Below are 24,250 nucleotides of genomic sequence, written 5' to 3' on the forward strand. Positions count from 1 at the left end.
AGTGCGCTTACTCTCTGGGTGTTATGCACATGATTGTTTATCATTTGAAGCAGCAGTGACAGAAGGTCTATGAAAGAAAACAGTATATAGGCCTACAACACATTTGTAAAAATACTGTTTTGATATTTTTCTTCTTCTGTAAACACTAATTATTCAAATTATTTAGGTGTAAACAAGAAAACAAAACAGGAACAAGAAAACAGAACACATAAAGATTAAGGAACAGTAACTTTACTTTGGGTATTTTAACTTCTATCATACAAAGTTCATACCCATTGGAGGGATGAGAGTTAATAAGATGGAATATATCAAGTCCAAGCTTAGATGTTCAACGACTTTGCCTCTACATAAGATGCGAATGTTTAAACATGACATTAGCATTAACATTATGAAAAATGACTACATCAATAGCAAAGCTCTATAACTAGAAAAGGCCTGGCCTCACACTCTGCAGACCTTAATAAATGTTTGATTTTAATTACCACCCGATTTCAATATAGAACTCTATTACACCCTTCAAATGGAAGTTGTAACTGAACACAAAACTCTGTATAAAAATGTGCTCTAAATTAAGTGCCCAAAACAGTCGCCCCACTATCAATCAAACGATTTAGCTTACAGGCTAGCTAGCTTCGATTTTAGCCTGCAATTAGCCAACTTGCTTATCAGATGCTAGCTAACTCTAGCTATCATTAGCTAGCTACAATAACTTTGTTTCCGCGAAGAGTTTTTAAAGTATTCCCAAAATCCAAGAGGTGATTTCTAATGGACTGTTTTCTGTTATCTTTACAGCAAATATATTTAAAATATGTAGCTATAGCTGCAGCTTATTTTTTTTTACTTATTTTAACCTAACGTTATATAAACACTATTGTAGCTATTAAACAGTGTAGCGTTACAAGCTAGCTAAAACGGCAGAATGTTACCCTTACAACTGCAGTCTAGCTACTACTAGAATGTTCCATGGTAGGAAACACGGTTTGGTTCGTCTTCAGATCAGTCGCAATTTAAGCTTCGCAAAATATATAATGTAAATAAATGTATTTGACAGGATACGTAGGAACTTAACAGTTGTGTACAAAATATATGTTCATGGCTAGCTGGTGGAGGCTAAGCAGATACAAAGAGTTGCCAACCTTTGCTAAAAGCATTTCGGTTAGCTTAGCCAGCTAACGTTAAGTCACCTTGGGACAGAACTTGTAAAGGCAACTTTATTTCGGGACACACAGCTGATTGCAATAGTTAAACAGGTGTTGTTTTGAGCCCGTGTGTAACAATTTCACTAAACACAGTCTTCAATTCTACCCACTGGTACTGAACATGTTAACGAGTTAGTCATTATGGCAAGGAAGTTAACAGTTCGTTTTGACGTTAGCTAACGGTAGCTAGCATTGGCTCCTACCAAATCGCTAAAATTGCCAAGCTAGCTATGAGCCTACTGGGCCGCTAAAAAACAAGTTGACTAGTTAGCGAGCTAGCTAAGAAGCCAGTGTAACTAGGCGGATAGCCATACACATAAGCAGTGACTCGTTATAGACTACTCAAGTTAAACAAATAAAAACAACTTAACAAACCCACCTGAGCTCTGTTGCCACCGTGTCCGTTGTTCCCAGGGCTCATTGCTGGATGATTTCTTTGTTGTCCTCCCCAACCATGAGAAGTTTGGGCATATTGCGAGCTCATATCTTTGCTCAAGCCCATGCTTGATTGTTGTTGTTGTGCAGAGGGATTATTGTAATCTTGATAGCCACTGCCATATCCTCGCATCATCGGACTTGGAGATGTCAGTAACTGGTTCAAAGTAGGGGTAGCTCCAGATGGGTGTTGTTGATTTTGTCCTGGAAATCGCTGAAACCCCCCGACATTTCCACCACCAGGAGCCGAGGCTGTAGCCATGGCAGCTTTTCCATGACTAGCTGAAGTCGTATTACCACCTGGGCCCATCATGTTGTTCCCCTGCCGTGAGGGGCTCATCATACCATACCCAGTGCCACCATAGCCAGGTCTGTAGTTCGGATAGTGGTTGTAGGGGTTATTATGATACCCTTCGTGAGAGTTTTGTACTTGATCCATGCTGTTTTGTGCCGAATGCATTATCCCCGTCCCAGGGCTTTGTTGTCCGCCATGTTGATCAAAGCAAGGCCCTCCTCTTCCATTCCCATAATAATTATTAAACTCAGAAACCGAACTGTTCCCACTTTGGGACTGGTTGATGTTGTTATTCGTTGGTCCCAAGTTGCCGTGTTCGTACCTGCTACCCATCCGATCACCCGTTTTACAGGATTGGTCCTCCTCTTCACTTTTATTCAGTAATTGCTGATGGCGTTCGGTTTGGTCCCCCAAAATATTCTCTTTCCCTCCATGTTGACGATTCCCGAAGTCTCCTTGTGCTGATTGCTGGTTGCTAATGTTGTTGTTTTGGATTTGACGTTGGTGATGCTGTTGGAATTGATTGAATGGTTGCGACTGTTGCTGTGGAGGTGTGTGGTGGTGAGACGAAGGAGGGGGATCTCCGCCACCAACATTTTTCAGTTTATGATTCGCTAGCAAACCTGTCTCCATGCTCGAAGTCACTCTCGGATTAGAAGATGATATAGATTTATTTCCATATTCCTTCTCTCGTGGATCCGAATTGTTGCCCATAGAGGCACGAGCTATGCTTGTTATGTTCAGCTCATGATGAAGACGATCTAACGTTACATTATTCATAGGGTTAGCGCTGCCCCCATCTCCTGCCCCAAACACAGCCCCGGATCCGCGAGATGCTCCTCCGGACTTAAACGATTTTAACTCTCGACTCAATGGGTAGGATATAGAAGGTTTGTGTTTATTTTGTTTTGAAGCTGCCGCAACTCGTGTGGGCATGGCGAGTCATAATTTCTTACAAACAAAAAGACGAAAATATACGTTAAGGAGGGAGGCGACTCGGTAGGAGGGAAATGCATTTAACAGTACATTGGAGGAGCCCACCTAGACCAGATTCCTAACGAGACAACATTTTGGTTTCAAATGTGGATACATAAGTACAACGAAAAGGTTTTCGCTCAGACCTATTAGAAACTTTTCATCTCCTCGCGCCCGGATATGGGGCAGAAGCAATTAACCCTTTCGCCATGCATGGCATAATCGAAAACTGTACCAACTATTATCCACTAGCGCTTTCTTGCATCTATCTTGGAAAATGCGGACTGGATAATGTGTAGTAGGTGAAAGACTGGACTGGATTTTGTAAGCTTGTTTGGTCACATCACATCCCAACCAAAGATTTGACCTTCATCTTTCTGTCACTATAGGCTGTGCAACCTGCCTCCCGGCACAGTCATGTACGGCTGATTGTGAAGAATGCCATTTTCATCAGAGGTGAGCAGAATATCTGGGGTAACGAACGAGAGATTGGCTTTTGTAGAAGAAAAAAAACTTTCTCGAGCTGACCACAAAATTACTCCAATGCTCCATATCGTGTTTTGTCTATGACCCGAGCATAACACTCAATCTATTTTTCTGCAGCGTGCGAGTTACAGAAATATGTTTTAAGTTTCCCCCCTAAGATCAGCTGGAGAAATCCACGGTCTTTTAGAACAAGGGAGGTTCTTCCAATACATTAGAAAAAAGTGTCTGTTGCTGTAGGTTGGTGTTTTGCAATAGGCTACCACATCCTCAACATTTGGTTATTGTACACCCTTCACAGTGCTTCACATACATGAAACAGGACGGAAACTTGAGAGAATATTAGGATATATATATTTTTAAATCCTCCTGCTAACGTGAACGAATGTTTGTGATCGTTTAATCGTCAAAATCCTTATGGGAAATCAAGGTAGCCCTCTGGTGGACCTTAGTACACTTAAAACACATTCTTGACTTCCTCAAGGCACCTGAGATTTGCATCCCAGACATTGCTGTGATCCGTTGTCTTCTGATAATGCCACATTTGAATATTGAACACTGAAGGCAAATTATATTGCAGCACTCATAATCTCTATATTCTTTGTGGGATTTCTAATATTCCCCCAATCACTCTTTGGCTGCTAAATTTCTTACCTTGTGTGATCAAAACAAAGGACACATAGTGAATTCATCACTGTGTGTGTGTGTGTACGCACATGGATTGTCACTTAAGGGACTCACTGGCTTGTGTGAGGAGAGTCTGCAGGGACCTCCCCCAGCAGCAGTGGCAGCAACCCAGTCAAGTCAAGCACGGAAAGTGGGTCAGACAGAAAAGCCACAGAGAAAGCAGCTAAGCTAAGCCCAGCTCTGTAGCACACCAAAGGTTTTTTTCCAGAGTGGCTGAGGAAATGCAGGCATTACCTACACATCAAGGCCGGGTCATAATGATGAGGAAGCTGAGCAATCTGTACTAAACACCTTACTTTATTCAGAAATGTATCTGCAAGTTCTACATTTCAATTAATAAGTACCACAATAAAGGCAATACATTTGCCAGATTTTGTTCAAATAATTTAAGACCAAATGATGGTAAATCTGTCATAAGGGAAGCATGCCGTTTAACTTAAGGCAGTAGCAAAAGACAGCACAAAATGCCTTGATGGGTCAGCACTTAAAGTTATTCTCACCTTTAACTGTGTCACAAAGTGAAATAACATACTGCCACCGTACACACATTTGTATCTAGTGCTGCCCCCTGAAAGCATTAGATTGCTGTTCCCTTATCCACTAGGGACAACATTTTAGAGGCCAGACAGTCTGAACAGCAGATGCAATTGTTGGGTGCACTTCATATCCTCTCATGTACTGAGGCAGCCAGCAGGATGGTCTGAAATATTTTCCCAAGGATAATCTGAACAAGCGGATAGAGAAATGGTAATTAGACGGCCACCATCTACCTGGTAATATTGTGAGGATAAAAGTACTAGTGCCAAATGGTTCCTTTCTCTGAGAGGAAAGCTGGTCAAGACTATAATAATAAACCGGTAAATTGTATGAAGATTGAATAGGGGAAAATGTCAGAATGGAGCTCTCAGTAAAGCACTATTCATTGTACAATGTGTTCAGTTGATAGGCCAGTGTAGTAACCCTTTGTATATGACTTGTCTTATATTATTTTATTATTGAGAAAATATTCAGATGGTTATTTGTGGCAGACCTTAAGTGATCTCTACATATTCACAAGTATGTTTTTCTCGTTCTTGGCATACTCCACACCTGCTCCCAAATGACACGTGCCATACTCTAATCTCCATGAATTTGACCTTTCTGTTTTCAAACCACTTATTCGGATGACCAGCTTTTATTATTCCACTTCAAACACAATCACAGCAGTGCAAGGTGGTAGCAGGCCTTTGACATAGCAGCTCATTCACTCGTGCCATAGGTAGGCTTTTGGCAGACACCCAGATAATGGCTCGCCGGCGAGAGGAGAGTAAACGCTGATTGCACCTCTCCTAATTAAACCTCGCCTGACCTTGGCAGAGGAAAATCATTAGTTTCCCGTTGTAATCATCACACACCAGCAATTACACTCCATTGGACCTCAATTTGCATTTAGACGTGTCTCGGGCCATGCCAGAATGAGATAGGACGTAGGAGAGATAACATAGTGGCAAAATGCCAGTTAACAGTTAAGTTTCAAATTCAGGTGTAAGGACCTAGCTTTTCAGCCCTCCATAAGTACTCTGAGAAATGATACCTGCAGCTCATCTGACTCTCTGTAAATGAGTAGCTAGCTGTTACAAAATCACACAACTTCTAAATCAGCTGTATACATTTATCTCTGCTGTAGATCACTTACCAGTGGGTCCCTTAGTGTAACTAAGCACTAAGGAGCACCCCCCCCCCCCCCCCCACACACACATACAAGGACATCAGACCCCCCCCCATCACACACACACACACACACACACACAAGGACATCAGACCCCCCCCCCCCCCCGACACACACACACACACCTGGGTCTTTCAATACATATGGGAATGCCACAAGGGTTGGGACCACACCTGAATCGTTTTGCCACAGTTCTTCTCTCATCTGGGTTTGGTGAATGATTAATGGAACTACAGGGTGGTGATGGGGACCCAGTAGGATCCTCACTGCATGACAAAATTCAGGGATTCACACACTTTTAATTAGGCGGCCTGAGGGACACAAGCCATTTGCAATAAAAAAAAAAACAAAGGACTAAATAACAACTTAATAAAAACACGAGTTTATAAAAGCATGTAAGACAAATGCATAGAACTGATCAGAGTATGTGGCCAATACAATACTGGACTCTGCATATTATTAACATAACATGAACACAATTGAACATGAAAATATAACATTTAACACATTCTTATTAGAATGACATGGACATGGATTCTGCTGCCAAGTCTTTGACTGCTTGCCTAAACAAAGCTCCCTCTATTACTAATTCCCCAATTCATGACATGACCAGACCCTACACCTTAGAACTGCTGTCCATTTACCTTTACCGACTCTGCTAAGGTTGTCACAACATCATTACTATTATCTAGGCTACGCATGGATAAAAATGTGCACAACATAAACCCAACATCCAAATGTCCTACCACATCACTTCTGTGGCAAAAGGAATAAAAACCATCTATCAACAAATACCTACATACACATATAAGTGAATAATCCATGAGATGATACACAAGAACCACCGCGGTGCAGTGGCAGCTACAGACTGAGATGGAACACAATAACAACTTCATGCACGACTCCATTATGCAGAATTGCACAATGCAGAATAATTAATGAGCGTTGTTTAGAAAAGCCTTGATGAACTATTATCGATGAAGACTTATTATGACTAAAAACCTCCAATGCGTTTTGTGTCCCTGTTTACATTATTATCACATGATGTATAATTTAAGGTCATTCAAAGGCAGGCAACTTTGCGTGTAAATGAACGATAAAAACATCTGATAAACACGTGACACTTGTCTTGCCAAAATGGGGCAAACAGCATAACTGAGTGTAACATAAATGATTTGAGGATTTGGCTTCAGGTGTACTCATGTTAGGGGTCTGTGAAGGACGGTCTGATGCGGTACTTGTCCACCAGCTCAGGGAAGTTCTTCAGCACAGCGCGGTAGGTGTGGGCCGACAGGGTACACAGGCGGCAGGGACTCAAAGCCGATGCCCTGATGGAATGTTTGCAGAGCTTCGCCAGCGCTATCTCTGTGAAGATATATTGGATTAGACCTGTAAAGCGGCTCACTCTGCAATGCAGTCACAAGGACAAAGTTATTTACATTTACATTTACATTTAGTCATTTAGCAGACGCTTTTGTCCAAAGCGACGTACAAGGGAGAGAACAGTCAAGCTAAGAGCAATAAAAAGCATGGTGTAACAATAAATACTACTTTACATGAGAATTAGAAAAACAACGACCTAGAAAAAAGGAAAAAGAAGTGCAGGAATGTAACTGCTGAAGTGCAAGTTAAGCGCTAGTCAGGTGCCAGTTAGGAGGGGAGGTGCTCTCTGAAGAGTTGGGTCTTCAAAAGCTTCTTGAAGGTAGAGAGGGACGCCCCTGCTCTGGTAGTACTAGGCAGTTCGTTCCACCAACGTGGAACTACAAATGAAAATAGTCTTGATTGCCGTGCTTGCACGGACGGCAGTGCCAAACGACGCTCACTAGACGAGCGCAGCGTCCTGGGTGTAACATTTGCCCTTACAAGAGCATTTAGGTAGGTGGGAGCAGAACCAGTAAGCACTCTGTAGGCAAGCATAAGTGACTTGAACTTAATGCGAGCAGCTACCGGCAGCCAGTGGAGCTCAATGAGTAGCGGGGTGACGTGTGCCCTTTTCGGTTGGTTGAACACCAGACGCGCCGCCGCGTTCTGGATCATCTGTAGTGGTTTCACCACGCAAGCCGGCAGGCCCGTTAGGAGGGCGTTGCAGTAGTCAAGGCGGGAGCTCACCAAGGTTTGCACCAGCAGCTGGGTGGCATACTGGGTTAGGTAAGGCCTGATTTTGCGGATGTTGTACAGCGCGAAGCGGCACGACCTGGAGACAGAGGCGATGTGGGCCGTGAAGGTCAGTTGGTCATCAATAATGACCCCGAGGTTTCTTGCTGTTTTGGATGGAGCAAGAGATAAAGAGTCAGTATTGATATTGATGTTGTGGTGGATGACCTGTTTGGCTGGGAAGACCATCAGTTCCGTTTTGGCCAGGTTCAGCTGAAGGTGGTGATTTTTCATCCATGTGGATATATCAGCGAGACAGTCCGAGATCCGCGCCGAGACCGTGGTGTCCTCAGGAGGGAAAGACAGAAACAGTTGAGTATCATCGGCATAACAGTGGTAGGAAAAACCATGCGAGCGGATGATAGGGCCCAACGAGGTGGTGTAAATGGCAAAGAGAAGTGGTCCCATCACCGAGCCTTGGGGCACCCCAGTGGTGAGGCGGTGAGGTACAGACAACTGACCTTGCCATGACACGTTGAACGAGCGCCCAGTGAGGTAGGATTCAAACCAGGAGTGCGCATTGCCAGAAATGCCCATACTTGACAGTATGGACAGAAAGATGCGGTGGTTGACTGTATCAAACGCAGCTGATAAGTCAAGCAGGACGAGAGCCGAGGATTGAGCTGCTGCTCTAGCTGTTTTTAAGGCCTCCGTTACAGACAACAGGGCTGTTTCGGTGGAGTGACCGCTTTTGAATCCAGACTGGTTCGGATCGAGGAGATTGTTCTTTGACAGGAACTCGGGGACTACTTGGGGAATACTCATTTTTTGTCTTAGCAGCTCATCACATATTTACAAATAGATTCACTTATCCCATTCACAGCGAAAGGGGAAGTACACAAACCTGACCAACAAAAATGTACATGCACACATAACTAGTAATGTCGTTGTAACATTCATAATGTTGATTAATCAGCTCTAGCTTCAGATTTCTACTTAGAGTGTAATGTAACAGGAAAAGAACATTAATCTGTTTCTGGGCTGTCACAACAACATCATAGGATTCAGCTCAGCTTAAAAAAACCATTATTTAAATACATAATGTATTATTTATTCGAATATATTGTAATTAGCCTGGTCAATGAACAGCCGGGCCGCCAATTGTCCAATTACTTTTTGATTCCTTCATATAAAAGCGCTGCAACTCTGCTAACATTCCCCTGTTATTATGTAAGTCATTTGTGCTGAAATACTATGTCTTAATATAGTTTTTTGTGTGGTTTGACTTCAGTGCATGAACTGTGATTTTTGTGTTTCCCCATATGACTTATTCTCGCTTAAGTCACACCAAATGGCAATAGCAATGTTAATCATACTTACTTAGATAGGAATATTTTCTTTTCAATAGTCACAGCAACACAATAGCTATATACTGTGATATTGCAGAGTGTGTGAATCAGGGATCAATTACATAAGCTTTAATGATGGCAACATGTTAAGCCAATCCCTTTAAACAAATGTCATGGTTTCATTAGTCTATTGCCTGGATCAGACAAAATCACTATTAAGCTGTACTGCATAAAAGAGGCCCAATGAAACACTGTTGTTTATAGATGAAGCACTCTCATTATCCCTCGATCTCCTGTGCATCATTACAGGACAGCTACTGGGGTTTACCTCCAAAATAGTCTCCATCTATTAGCGTGTGCTTGACACCAGCATGCTCCAGCAGTATGGAGCCCTTGTCGATGAGGAACATACACTCTGCCACTACCCCCGGCCGGATGACCACATCTCCAATATGGTAGCTCTCAAACTCAAGAGCCAGCAGCAGCTCGTTCACAAACAGCGGGTGTTTGTCTCCAAACACTCGTCTCATCAGGTCCCCACAAATGTGCTGCATCACTTCCTGTTGGTGGAACAGACATGAGTTTGAATAGCTGAAATGCTTATATAGTTAATACAGACAGTACAATGTGGTAAATTCAATGGGGTTAATACAATGTGGTTGGTCAATGTAATGCACAACAACATGTTTACTCATGCTGTATAGATCCCAAAGATACTTCCACAGAGATTTATTTTTCCCCACAGCTACTTGCTACTTTAAAATCAATACCATTCACATACATGTAGACCCCTCTGTAGATAAGACTCTACGGGAAGTTCAAAAATTGTTGTTTTCACTGCTAATTAACTATTAACTATTAAAGTGGGTTCCCCCAGAATGGGTGGTGAAGGGTGGCGAACTGAGGCTAAATCCTACCAGTTTTAGTGGCTCAGAGAGATCATCTAGGATGGCCTTCTCTTCAAACCACTTGCCCTGGTAGCAGTTCACCATATGACTAAACATACGGGGGATAAGGAAATCCGGCAGATGTTTGTGTCTCACGTACACCTGTAGCTCATTGCGCTGAAAAGAGGCAGAAAGAGTATTGTTACGTCCAAACCTTTGTTCTTTAACAAGTATGTATGACTGGCCCAAAGTCTCCATGGAAAGACCACTGCCTAGTGTAACATAAGAACATTGAGCCAGTGCTGCCATCTTGTGGTAATACTTTCACAAAAAACAGCCAACAAGCTTCAGAAAAGATCTGAACTGGAATGAGTGTTTGGAAGAAAACAACTTCATTTGCTGGCCTTTATAGAGATTATGTTAACCTCACTTTATCTTCATAGGCCCGCTGGCTGGGGTTGGACATGCTCGCGAGGGCCGTGATTTTGGCCAGAACCAGAGCATATAAAACAGTACCGGTTGTTATGCTGATGATCATCATCCACAGCTCTGATATCCCTGCAAAGTATTTCAGGCATCAACAACAGTTTTGTTCTTGTATAAGAGTATTGGAGTATACAGTAAGAGTGGTGTTGTGGTATAAGATTATTAGAGCATAAAGTATGAATGTACTTGAATATATCTGTATACCTTTTGGAATTTCTGAGCCATAGTTGAGTGTCATCATATGGCAAAGGGAACGAAACATGGCCTTAGCGTACTGGGCATGGATTGGTTTGGCCTTTTTGAGGGGAGATCAAAGACACCAACAAGTTAAAATCCTAACTGTAAGTCTACATACACACTCATACAGATTCCACTGCACAGTAGTGTTTCATATGGAGTTTAAAAAATAAATTGTATTTATATACGGCCCTTGTGAATGTTGCGAAAAGTTCCATTGATTTGAATGGGCCACCCCAACGTTCGGAGGTCTGGTATTCATTAAAAAGAGGTATTTTGGAGGAATGTCTTATAATATAGATAATATAGAGTCAGTATAGGAAAATGAATCCTGAAGCAACACCTGAAACTTTTAAAGTTATATGCGTGAAGAACTATTTTTTTCTTAGCGGAAGTCAGAAAACGGCAAACAAAATCATTAAAAAAAGAGGTATTTGGGAGGAGTGTCTTTAATCGTTTTGGCAGCCGTATTTAACCGTATAATAAGCAGGGTAATGTATTGTTCGCTGGTCTGTATCGTAAAATAAACCCCTTTAAGATGAAACAAGACCCCTCCGCCGCACGTCAGGGTTCTATTTGTCCCGTCAGGAATGATTTTCCTATACTGACCGGCGGACTATACATTATCCTTTACATACATACTATTACATTTAATTGTGTTCTGCTTTGATAGTTCAGTTTTGCAATTTTCGCAAATGACACCCGCCATGGCAAGCTGACTGTACTGTCACTGATGTGGTAACATTACATTACCAAGTTTAGGGAGTGCACTGATTTGCAAAGCCAGATTGTGGTTCACCTTTATTCTAAATTCAACATCTTACTTGTCCACATTTACCATGTTTCATACTGGAATGAAACCACAAACGCAGCGGAATCATGAAAGCCATGTTACACTGTGCAAAGGGCTAAAAAAAAAAAAAATAGATTTGTTTTTTTACTAAATTGTGTATTTACATCCAATGTATTTCAAATCAAATTAGTTCATTAAAAATGGATGAAACGAGCTACTGAGCATTATACATACTTTCCGTGAACAGATAAAAAAACATAATGTAATCTAGGTGTAGGCTAGTAAATTAAGAGCTATGGCAGCAAATACAGTTTGTTTTGCTCTCATTTTCAGTTGGACTTGGAAGAATGAAAATCTTTACTATAACTTGTCGACTATTTAACGTGCTTTGTATATACATTGATTTCACAAAATTTTAAAATTACTCAGGTGCGTCCTATATACGGGAATGCATTTTTTTCGCCTGGAAGTTAGTAACGTGCACATGAATGGGTCTTTCTCCCTCTTTCACATACAAATCCCATTAATGTATCAGGTAATAAAAACATTGGATAGATAACACATTTTCATTCACAGTCACATTCAGTGTTCCATAACGATAAAGTAACGGGTGTCACGTATTCCCACCAGACTGTATTTAACGGGATTCTATGGAAAGGTATAAGAGGTCTCATGCCAGTTAACTATCTTTGACTTAGGGAACCATCTTAACACTCCTAACAGTTTCCTTAGCTAGCTAGTTAAATTTCATAGCAACTAGACAACCATAAAACACGTTTCCTTCAAAGTTACATTTCTCAAAATCAGCTCACCAACAAAAGGCAGTTTTGGGTTTAAAGTGATCACAACCGTTTGTGGGTGATGTTAAATAGCTTCACATAGATCTTAAACAATCTTGAAATGCCCATCCCTACTTCATACAACTTTGAAATGGCTAGTAGTCAGTGCACCACAACTACATGGCATGAGGTCAAGTTGATACTTTGGTTAATATACAGGTTATTACATAAAATACTGTAATGCGGCTTATATGGTGCGGTTAATAGTCGGGAAAATACGGTATGCAAAAGTATTTAAAAGGAGATTTCTACAATCTAAGACTGTCAAGACTGCCAATACGTGTCCTTAAACCAGTTGTGTCATAACTCGTTAGTATACCTATTGTAGGTTAATTAACCGCCTTTTTTGTTCTGTTCACAATACACCAAATGTGTCAATGTGATGTCAGTGTGGCAAACAGACAGACTCTTAAGTTGAAACCCACCAAATGTGTCCTAAACTCCTGAGTTGTTCCCTTAACTTTGACCCATTTCACTAATAAGTTCACTCACATTTTAGAATGTTGCCTCTAAAATGGGGAAACATATTTTCTGTAATTTTATCCCAAAAACCCAGATTCTGAATTTTAACTGTGAATTCTGTTTTTATTACTGAATGCCATCATGTTCCAGTTGTTTTTCTACATATTGGAAACCATAGGGCCCTATGATATTTGGCTAAGTATACATTTAAATGTAACAGGACTCACCACTAAGCCCTCCAGGGTTACCCAGCTGTTTGGTGGATAGTCCATGAGGCTCTGCAACATGAATTGGAAGCAGGCGTTCCAGTGGCAGATGAGGAAGATGCCAAAGATGGTGTATGTCAGCTCCAATTTGGATTTCATACCAATACTCAGCATCTGTGAGGAGAGCAAACCATAAATAAAAAAACGAAATCTGAAAAGAATGACAATACTGGGCCTAGTACATTTACATATAGTTAGCTCTTTAGTACATTTAAGATAAAGCATGTTGAGGTGTTGTGTATAATTAAGGGTCACTATCCTCTAGTCCTCACACCACGGCACTGGCACCGTTATTGATATAGCCTACCAGTTGAACCTTTGGAAGGATGTACATAATATTGCCAATGGAAACTGAATCCTTGTAAAGAACCATGACAAATGTATGCCTTTTGGTAATAAAAAAAGTTTCGTAATAAGTAACGATTTACTTCACAGGTAAGAAGCCACGTTGTGCCAAGCATCACATTACATACTTTTGCTTGGCAATATGGAACTGTGGGCCAGAAGAGTTGGTGGGGATATGGAGGAAATATAATGGAAATGGAAATATATAACACATCAAAAGAAACGTTCCATAAAGTCCACTTGCCTCCATGCAGTTGTTTACGTAGTGCACTAGCCTGAAGACCCTCAGGAGACGCAGGAGGCTAAAGATACTTGTGAACTTCATTATACTCCCATAATCACTTGAGTCAAATGCACCCAAAGCCTAAAGCAGAAATTAGCTGTAACTACATCTAAAGAAATAAGGTTCTGTCAAGAAAGCAACAGAGAATGTACCCTTTTCGAGCACAGCAATTTTTCAAAGTTTCACCCATTCAACCAACTCTACACTATCAAAACAAATAAATAAATACATAAAATCAGGAACTTTAGCTAAACCCACTATACTAAAACCCCAGTTTATTATTCTTGAAATTCACATCATATGGGAGACATGACAACACACACCGAACAAATTGACAGACAGTAGTCAACTGGTGCTACGGCCAACAGATCAGGTAAGAACCAGGTCTTCAGGTAGTTGTTCCTTATACTTTGACGGTCCAGAGTAGCCTGTTGGTTGACAGACAGATGACAACGGTAGATAGACTTAATATATGAGAGCCAAATAAAATACCTGCCATTCTTTGGCCCTACTGTTGCAATAGCACTGGGACTCTGAACACATTATTTCTTAGTAAATAAACAATACACTTACCTTGGCCTGTCCATGAATGTAGGCCGTTCGAAAATTCAGGGACAGATCAACAATGAATACTATGTCCGTAAAGACATTAAAGACAGTCCAGCCAATGTAGGTTTTCCTCCCAAAGAAACTGACATCAAGGGGGAGGGCGAACATATTGATCCCTGTCACCAGAATCATTATCCACAACCAGTACCTCCTGAGGAAAAAGTCAGAAATCAAAGAACAAGTGAAAGACATAACTGGTTATGCTGCCAGTGACTAGCTAAGCAAGGAGGTAAAATCAACAGACCGGCTGCCATAGACGTGACAAGGTAAATGTGTATAAATTGCTGTATTCTTTATTGGGTGCCGATAATGTGGTTTCAGTCATGAAGAAGATGCTTTCTCACTGAATCGTAAAGCTGAGTCAATTGAGCAATTGGCTTGATGGATACCGGTTAATATAAATGAATCTAACTGTCACGAGCCTACTTCAGCCTAAACCTGGCAAGCTAGAGTGTATCGTTAACCTCACTATTCAGCTAGCCCATGCTATGAACATTACCTGTTTTCTCCGGTGTTTCAATTATCGTCATATAACTAGCTTACTATCACTTCTAACTTACGTTTGCTTGTTCTTAATGGCCTGGGGCAAGTAACTAGCTATAAACGTTAACTAAGTAAGCTAGTTGGCAATCTAATGTTATATAACTCACCTAACTAACTAGCATAGTCTAGCTAATTTATACAAATAAAAAACCGCTCGATGCTAATAGCCATCGCCTATAACTGTCATTTTAACATTATGTTATAAACCATACCTGAACAAACTGTGGGGGTGAATGACGAATGAGTCTTGTTTTTTAGTTCTGATGATCTCCTTGAGGAGTTGATCTTTACTGCCATAATAGTGAAGATTGATCTTATTGATCTCTGGCAGAAATATAGAAGTAAAGTTTCGAGTGTGTCCAGCTTCTCCATTGCACATTTCGTCTGAGTTGTCCATTAGTTTTTTGGCGGGGAAGCAGCAGCCTGTCCTTAAAGAAGTCGTACACTCCAAAGGGAAAACCCTTTTCTTTTCCATAACGAAGATACGATTGGCGTTGCTCCCTAGTGTCGTAGGTGGTAGAATGGATTGCACGGCTGACTTCCACCCGAGGTCCAGTCGCATATCTGTAGAACTGTAACAAGCAGAAGAGAGAAAGTTTGAGTGGCAATTAAGATGGTGTTTTTACTTTTTCACCCTCTTGATTTATTCGTATCATATTATATATATATATATAATAAAGCAGTCTAATTTGTAATATGTCATCAAGGAAAACACGTTTATACTGTATTTCTTATTGAATTAGTGGAAAATGTGGCTTAATATAAAGCCTTGAGGGAATCCTTTAGTAAATAATCTTTTTAATAAATCAAAAACCCATTAATGATACAGTACTTCTCTTCTCCAACCATATGAATGGTTACTCATTAAAAGTATAAAAATGAGGTTATATAGTATAGGATGAAGATGTTATATAGTGTAGGATGTCAGTTCGGGGAATAAAGGGAAAGCTCTTAAGGTTTGTAGGACGAAGGAAACTTCACTGAAAGGCTTGAGGATCCACCAGGGAAGGAAGAAATGCCTGAGTTTGTGAGTTGCGCATTGAGCACTACTTGTTAAGAAGTAGCTCAAGTCAGTCTGTTGAAGTCTAGTGGCAGGTTGAGCACCAAAGACCACAGGATAAGACCGAGCTACATTGAAAGGAGAATCCAGTACACTTGCAAAGAAGGAATTTTGGAAGGTTTGAAGGATACAGCCAAGTCAAGAAGACTGATTATAGAAGGAGAAGGCAGGAAGGAGGCAGCTGAGGAAGCAATGGTAAGGAGCAGATGATGAACAGAGGTAGTAGTGTACTGCAGGCAGAGGTAAAGAGTTGGCCTGGCTATGAGGCTGGAGCACCTCAGATGGAAAAGGAAGAAAAAAGAACAAGCTAGGATTGCATTCTACAAGGATCCATTTAAGTTTGTGAAGTCTTTATTCACTGAAGAGAAAATAGGAAGTTTGAGAATTGAAAGAAAAGAGCTATCTTCAACCGCTACATTCAGAGACATTCAGAGACATGTGGAACTCTTACCGGCAGACATTAATCCAATCGGAAAGATTGTTCACCAATAGACGATGGCCTGCCCAGGTGAAGAGGCTGTGTGTTGTGCCAAGTCTGCATCATCTCCCAGCCCCAACAGGGTACCTTATTGTATCTATAAAGGAGTGCCTGATGTTTTGAAATATCTATGGAAGCTCATGGTAATTGTATGGGGAAAAAAGGAACAATTCCAAGGATGTGGCGTCAGGCAGGAGGTATTTTCATTCCAAAGGAGAAGATTGCAGTGAACATAGGCAAATTCCGTCCCATCAGCCTTCTTAATGTGGAAGGAAAGATCTTCTTTAGTGTGGGGGCACTGGCAATAGTTTGGTAGATATTTCCATGCAGAACGTTTTTCTGGATGTTTGGAACATAGTAGCATTATTTGGCATCACATTCAGGCAGCAAGGACAGAAGGCAGATACCTCTATGTGGTATTTTTAGATCTTGTTAATATCTGTGGATCGGTGCCACACAGTCTGTTGTGGAAGGCATTCAGCTACTTTCAGGTCCCTCAGAAGATCTCCGCATTAGTCAGGGCATATTTTGAGGATATTCAGGTATGTTTTACCACAAGTAACTACACCTTATCCTGGCAGTATTTGGAGATTGGTATGGCCAACATTTGACTGTTGGCTTTCACCATGGCAATGGAGGTAGTTATAAGGGCATCCAAATGGGTTGGTGGTGGTGGTGAAAAGCTGCAGGACGGCACCCGTGCAATCTCTGATCTGAGCTTATATGGATGACATGATGACATTGACAACAACTGCTCCATGTTGAATGACAGTCTGAAGTGGGCAAGGATGTATGTGAAACTTAGCAAATGTATAAGTGTTTCTGTCAGTAAGGGAAAACTGGTGGAAGTGAGGTTTCATATTGATGGTGAGGTGATTTGTCCTATTGTAGAAAAACCTGTGGAGTTTAGGCAGGTGGTACAATTTCACATTCAGTGACCGAGGACTGGTTTCAGAACTTAGAAAATGCATTGCTAAGGCTATCAGTACTATTGATAAGACCTTCTTGCCAGGAAACTGAAATTGTGGCACTTGCAGTTTGGGCTTCTGGCCTGCCACGTGTAAGGTGGCTTTTGACTGTGTATGAATTTGCTATTTCAGAGGTGGAGAAATTTGAGAAAGTCGTGAATGTGGCAGTTAGGAAATGGCTTGGGCTGCAACGTTGTTAAACTACTTTAGCTTTATATGGAAAAGAGTTATTGGAGATACCAGTGACTGGTATCCAGCTTGGTGGTGGAGTTCAAATGGGCTAAGACCAGCCTGGAGATGACTGTCACAGTCTAAGGATCCAGTAGTCAAGAACACTGCTCCAACAGTGAAAACATGGAGGAAGTGGAATCCACGAAAAGTGGTTCAACATGCACAAGGCGCATTAGAGGAAAGAGATATTCTTGGGCAGGTAAAGAAGAGTGGAAGAACAGGGTTTGGGTTAGGTGACAGTGGGAAAGCATGGGGTAATGCTGAATTGCTGGAGAGGAGCCAGATGGCAACTAGCTTTGTTCGTCAGCAGGAAGAGGAAACTAGATGAGCTTCTCAAGCAAAGCCAGGGCAATGGATGAACTGGCATGGTGTTGAGACAAGGAGCTGGAGAGAACTTTGGGCTATGGACGCTAACCACATTCAATTAATTGTTTGAGCCACTTAAGATGTCTTTCCACCTCCTCAGAACCTCAGTCAATAGGTGGGTGAGGACAAAACATGTGTTTGGGTGTTGCATCATTAAAACATATTTTGTCTGGATGTAAAACAACCTGGATGTAGCCTGATCCAGGGTCACTGCACATGGAGAGATAATCATAATCATTTGACAAAATCATTTACGTGTATGTTTGAGAATAAAGGTTAACTCTGCCAGTTAATGACAGGGACAGTTGGATTTCTTTTGTGCGAGTGGGGCAGAAAAGTGGACACCATGTACAAGCAGGACTGGCAAGAGATTGCCTTGATTAGAGAGTGCTGGCTGATGCCAGTAGACAATTTCAAGATCTATATTATGTCTATTTAAAAAGTACAGGATAAGGAATAAATGAGCCAATCCCATTTTGAATGCAACCAGTGAAAGTAACGACCGTCGGCTTCACTTGACGTCAAATGTTTTTTAGTCAATACATTGTGCATCGTCAAGAACAGCATCAAAACTTTCACCAGTGGCCAAAAATATACTACATCTTTACTGTTAAGAACTACCATAAATTAGCTCATGTAAGTGTTGGGGAGTAGTGAACTAGTAGTATAACTACACTTTGCAGTAGTTTGCTGGAAGTTCAGCTATGTACATTCATAGTTGCATAGTGATTCAAATAGTTAAAGTGCTTTTTTTGTGTAGTTGACTACTGAAACCACAAACAAGTTTGCGCCATGAAAGGCAAAGGAATGAAATAATATTTTTTACTTTAGTATATTAGGTGTCAATTAGTCCTACTGATTATTACTATTTATTGAATGTTCAGAGAAGTTGTCGCATGCTATTTTAGATGTTACCTGGCTGACTGTGTAATCCTGCTTGGTGCAATACGCCCAACCTGGACTAGTCGCTGGAAGCCAGGTGTCTAACTGACAAAACCTTCCCATGAATAGTGGGGTATGTTTGTAAAAGCACTTAATATGTACAAATATTGTTTATTGTGTAAGTTCATTGTTTGCACCAATGTACCATAGACAATTCCTGGTAGGTGTAAACCTACTTGGCCATAAAAACGTTTCTGATTCTGACTCTGATAAAAAAGGTTTGGTTTATGTAAGACCTGTGAACAAGGAGGCACATTTTGCAATAAACTAAATTGAGTGCTGGCATGTGACTTCTTTGTATTAGATTTTGTTTAAATTTTTATATCATGTGTATACTTTCAATTTGATCCGTTTTTAACAAACTACTTTTACAGGATCAACGTCAGGTCTATTCAACACTGACTCCATTCACAACAGCGTTGTTTGTCATGCCTGAGATTAATACAAATGTACTGTATTTCAGAACATCATGGCACAGGACAGGCTGAAAAATGTAGCCATCATTTCCAAAGAAAAGACAACTCTCAAGTCACTTCAACCAAATCCTCATTGGTATGACAAGGCCATAGACATCTACAGACAGCTACACAGGCCACAGACAGCCAGGAGAGTTGACTTCTGTTTCAAACCAATGCCCATGTGCCCTCAGTAATTACAGTATCTTAAAGGCATTGTGTAGGATTTAGTGGCAGCAAATTTGCAGATTGCAACCAACTGAGTACCCCTCCGTCACCGCTCACTTTCCAAGCATGTAGGGTAACCTATGGTTGCCGTCAGTTGCCCTTAAACTGTGAAAGACCCTCTGATGTTGAGATAATTTCCAAGCACTGTTAATGATTTAAGAATATATGAATCAAGTGCCTTGTATTAATATATTCCTTGTATGAATCATGTGCTTATGAAAACAGGAACATGGCTTTTCTGTGTTTCTGTGTGTGTGTGTAACTTAGATTATTAGGTGCCACTTAGTCTGCATATGTACAAGAGCATGTTTAGACCAGAGGTGATAAGAAGGGGCGAACTGTGCTTCTTCCGACCTTGTGCAAAACTTCCATCCTTGCCTTGGACGTCAGAAATCCACCACGTGGTTATCCCTGCTGAACGCTTAACTTCTGTCTATATAAACCTGGTGCGATGTGTTTATCATGGCTTCACTTTCAGCCTTGTGCTGGGAGTGAGCCCGATTGCAATTGTTGTTTGTCTAATAAATATACTTATATGCAGCTCCGGAGTCCTGAGGTAACTAGGGTGAATTTTCACCTATCACCCTCTCTAGGGCCAGTGTTATGGTTTGTCAGTTCTGGGCTACTCTAGAAACATGGCGGTAACAACATGGACTCTGTGCAAGAGGACCCGCTCCCTATGTAGATATGAAGGGCTCATTCTATGCTAACAAAAACACAGCAATTTGTAATTACAAATGGTACTATATACCACTTCTGCTAATAGATCCCACTAAATCCTACACATTGTACCTTAAAACCTGTAAGACTAAAATGTATCAGTTTAAATCAGTATGACAGTCTCTATACACATTTTTACAATTTGGCTTTAAAACAACAGAATGCAGCAATCAGCCACATTTGAGATATATGTCTATATTTATATTTATATTTATATTGGCAACATTTTTTGGTACCATTTTCAAATACTGCATGCCTTTTAGGTAATTTGGATAGCTCACTAGTTTTAAACCAAAACTCCTTATTTCTGGTTTAAATATGGCTGGGTTTAACATGCCAGCCTTTGCCCTTCCTAACAACTCACCAAAATTCGCTTTCCTTCCTCCCCTACTTTTACAACCCTTGCACTGTACTGTAAGACGCCTTGGATAAAAGTATCTGCTAAATGCATTCATGTAAATGTACATTAGCTTGTGTTCACCTTGTGGTCAAATGTAAAATAAAAGCACAGCTGAAATGTTAAAAGCTTTTGTATGTTTTTTTTTATTATGTCCTGGCACTTTTCATACAAACCATACATAGAAAAGTATTTGATGGCAGCAGTTCCTGTGAAGCCATACTCTCCTCCTGGGAACTCCCTTGTGTTACAGCCTTGCTTCTTCTTCACCACTAAGCATGAGAGAATATTTCTTATTATTTGTTTGTTCATTCATTCATTTGTTTGTTTGTTTGTTTGAAACTTATAACAGCCTTCTTACTGACCTTATTTCTGACTCACTGCTGCTTGTTGAGCCGTCATCTTCTCTTACATTGATGCGGCTGTTGCTGGCCCTCACCCTGGACAGCTCAGCCCGCACTTGACTGCTCCACGCATACGCCTCCAGTTCAGCAGCACACACTTTCCGCCTCTCTTCCAGGAGTCTTTTCTCCTCCTCCACTGTCTCCTCCCTCTGCTTCGCCGTCTCCTCAGCTCCCCAATGAATGTTATTGCTGTCGTATCGCTGCCTGATCAATTCCGCCTTTTGTTGCTCCTTCAACTTTTTGTCTACTTGCTTTCCAAAACTCGGACTGAAAAACTTGAACACCGCTCTGCAAACACGTCCTGGCGCTGAACGTATTTTGTTTTTTATTTTCCTACATTTGTTGATTCTTTTGGTCCACCTCTTGTGTCTTTTGCACTTTCTTTCATCATTTTTACGCAGTATCTTTAATATCTTGTTTTCCTTTTTCACTTCCATTTTATGAGTTTTCCCAGCCCTTTTCCTCCATTTCTCTCTCCTATATACTTTCATAATCACTTCCTTTTTCTCTTTTCTCTCCTCGGTCAGCTCCTTCTCCTCTTCCTTTTCTAACTGTTTCTGCTGTGCAAGTTTGAGTTTCTCTTCCTCCTTTTGTTGCTTCATGAGAATCTTCTGAATCTGATTTTCATGTTTTTCCAACTCTTCCAGGTTCTTTTTGTACTTTTTTAAGCATGCATTTAGATTGGCTGTCTCTAGTTTCAGTTCCTTTTCAACTCTCTTCTGACCCCGGTCAATTTCTACCTCTTCTTTTGTCTTCCTTTTCAAGATTGAGAACATTGATTTCTTAGTTTTTTGGACGGTTTCTAACATTTTCTTATTTAATTCCAGATTGTCTTTTTCCATTTTGTGATAGGTCTTTGCATCGTTTTCAAGTTCTTTCAGCATTTTCAGTTTCATCTCAGTGGTCAGAACACAATACTGCAATTCCTGGGTTAGGCCACTCTGTCTGAGGCTCTCCTTGATTTGAATGATCTCTGATGGTGATAGGACAGTGATCTCAGTCACACTGTTGGTGCTTCCTGGAGGCAGCATGTCAATTTCTACCTCTTCGTCATTACCTCTGCTGTCCTCAATGTTCCTGTCCTCAATGTTCCTGTACTCAATGTTCCTCTCTCTGTTCCTGTCCTCACTGTTCCTATCCTCACTGTCCCTCACTCTGTTCCTGTCCTCAATGTTCCTGTACTCAATGTTCCTGTCAATATTCCTGTCCTCACTGTTCCTGTACTCACTGTCCCTGTCCTCACTGTCCCTGTCCTCACTGTCCCTCACTCTGTTCCTGTACTCAATGTTCCTGTCCTCAATGTTCCTGTCCTCTCTGTTCCTCTCTCTGTGTACTCCCGTCAGCCAGCTCTCCATGTCACGCTCTCTCTCTACTCCCTCCAGCCAGCTCTCCATGTCACTCTCTCTCTCTACTCCCTCCAGCCACCTCTCAATGACACTGTCTCTCTGTGCTCTCTCCATCCGTTTCTCACTTTCTCTCTTTGTCTGTGCTCTCTCCGTCCCTCTTTCTGTGCGGAGCTGATCCTCTTCAGTCATCATCTCCTCTCCTTCCTCAGCCACAGGGATTGCATCCTTTCCCATCTCCTGCCAATCCATTTCCATGAGCCATCTATCATGGTCCCTCCTCTTGCGTTTAACTAGAGCTTCAAGGTCTCTGATGTCCAGGATGTACATCTGCTTGAAAGTTTCCAGCTTTTTTTTCCTCGTCACTGGAATCAAGTCCATAATTTGCCCTTTTCTCTCCCTTCTCCTTAATTGTGCCATAGGATCCAGGCGAGAAGGATCTTGGCTCCCTGCACGCTGTCCCATCCGCACGGAGGCCTGTCTATGTGCCTGCTCTTCCTTCTCCTGAGACACCTCCATTAGGCCCAGGAACAGGGTTTTGAAGGTCTCCAGAAGTTGATGGTCTGATTCGGTTCTCTCTACCTGCCATACCATAAATGGAACAACTTTGCTTCGCATATATTTCGCATTTATTGTATCTTAAACGTTTACTCATATTTCAAAAAGACTTTCAAAACCCCTGTTCTGCAATTATGTAATGTACCTCAGGCCTCTTCTCCATTTAATTCCAATTCTATTTAATTCCATTAAATTCAGCTCTATTTAAATCAGTTTAGTTCAATTCAATTCATGTTTATGTTCATGTTCATGATTTTTTTCTAAATATTCTACTAATCAAAGCTTAGTGCATAAACATACCACATGTGTCCATCTTGGTTCTGGGCTGTTACCCCCAACAGGCTGAAAAAAATTAATTCAGTTCTATTTTATTATTCAGTTCAATTCAATAAAATTTTCCCACCTTAGTGTATTCTTTCAATTCATTTTACTTATTAATAGCAGTAGGCTTATGACATTTAGAAAGAATTTACAAACACTACGCCATAGCCATGACTTACAGGCTCAGGATCGACTTCCACATCAGTCATCTTGAGATCTAAAGAGAAGAAGAGACTAAGAAAGTTACATACAGTTAATTCCATAAATAAGCAAAGAGAGAGAGAGAGAGAGAGAGAGAGGGGCTAAGTTAAAATGTGCATTCGCATTCAGTGGCACCTTCAATACACCACCATATGCTACTTCATTAAGTAACATTAAATGTCAAAATGATCTCCAATATAATTCTCTAGAATAATTTCATTGAAACTTACCAGATCACTTACTTTGTTGTAGTCTGCGGTTTTAAAACAATATTTCACTCAGCAATACTTTTCTTGTGTGTTTATCCCACATTTGCTCTGGTAAAATGAGCTTTTAAAGTAGTTTTGGGTACAAGGTTGTGTGACATGTCATACTGGAGCATTATGACATCATAATGACACTACAGTCTATGATGACCTGTGTCAAAGGGCCTTAAAGACACATGCACACTGTGGCCCCTACTTACAGTGTCTCTACAGAGTGCAAGCTATACACCCTGAAAAGAACAAAGAAAATAAATGAGCTACATGATAAAAACTCTGATGGAAGATGGAAATGGCTGCAGGATTAGGTTAATTAGTCTAAACATGAGGGAAAGTGTTT

The 24,250-nt window shown here is 41.0% G+C and overlaps 3 protein-coding genes and 1 long non-coding RNA gene across 6 annotated transcripts in view; 1 reads left to right on the forward strand and 3 right to left on the reverse strand.

Annotated features, from left to right (window-relative positions):
* The window catches only part of arid1b (AT rich interactive domain 1B (SWI1-like)), a 69,819-nt gene extending 66,420 nt beyond the window's left edge, over positions 1 to 3,399 (reverse strand). For both annotated transcript variants that reach the window (XM_031581466.1, XM_031581467.1), the window contains exon 1: positions 1,579 to 3,399. In XM_031581466.1, coding sequence (XP_031437326.1) covers positions 1,579 to 2,865 — 1,287 coding nt within the window. In that variant the 5' untranslated portion in view covers positions 2,866 to 3,399. The remainder of the gene's footprint in view (positions 1 to 1,578) is intronic.
* On the forward strand, positions 2,691 to 19,933 carry LOC116223729. Its single transcript, XR_004165233.2, has 3 exons — positions 2,691 to 2,819; positions 3,294 to 3,360; positions 19,484 to 19,933. It is a non-coding gene; the product is annotated as an uncharacterized LOC116223729 (long non-coding RNA).
* Positions 8,620 to 15,706, reverse strand: LOC105896999 (potassium/sodium hyperpolarization-activated cyclic nucleotide-gated channel 3-like). Of its 2 annotated transcripts, XM_042709906.1 has the most exons (6): positions 14,397 to 15,706; positions 13,157 to 14,251; positions 10,803 to 10,893; positions 10,543 to 10,670; positions 10,143 to 10,289; positions 8,620 to 9,785 (listed from the first exon to the last, which is right to left on the reverse strand). In XM_042709906.1, exons 2-6 carry the CDS (start codon positions 13,418 to 13,420, stop codon positions 9,540 to 9,542), a joined length of 876 nt encoding a protein of 291 aa, XP_042565840.1. In that variant the 5' UTR covers positions 13,421 to 14,251; positions 14,397 to 15,706; the 3' UTR covers positions 8,620 to 9,539. The 2 variants fall into 2 exon arrangements, with proteins under 2 accessions (XP_042565840.1, XP_042565839.1); XM_042709905.1 differs by having other exon boundaries at positions 13,157 to 15,706.
* A 1,017-nt stretch (positions 19,934 to 20,950) lies between the features above and the next one.
* Positions 20,951 to 22,601, reverse strand: LOC116223770 (trichohyalin-like). Its single transcript, XM_031581671.2, has 2 exons — positions 21,186 to 22,601; positions 20,951 to 21,092 (listed from the first exon to the last, which is right to left on the reverse strand). The coding sequence occupies exons 1-2, from the start codon at positions 22,577 to 22,579 to the stop codon at positions 21,068 to 21,070; spliced, it is 1,419 nt and encodes a 472-aa protein (XP_031437531.1). The 5' UTR covers positions 22,580 to 22,601; the 3' UTR covers positions 20,951 to 21,067.
* Between the last annotated feature and the right edge of the window lie 1,649 nt (positions 22,602 to 24,250).

The sequence above is a fragment of the Clupea harengus genome, chromosome 15, assembly GCF_900700415.2.
Source record: "Clupea harengus chromosome 15, Ch_v2.0.2, whole genome shotgun sequence".
NCBI classification, from domain to species: domain Eukaryota; kingdom Metazoa; phylum Chordata; class Actinopteri; order Clupeiformes; family Clupeidae; genus Clupea; species Clupea harengus.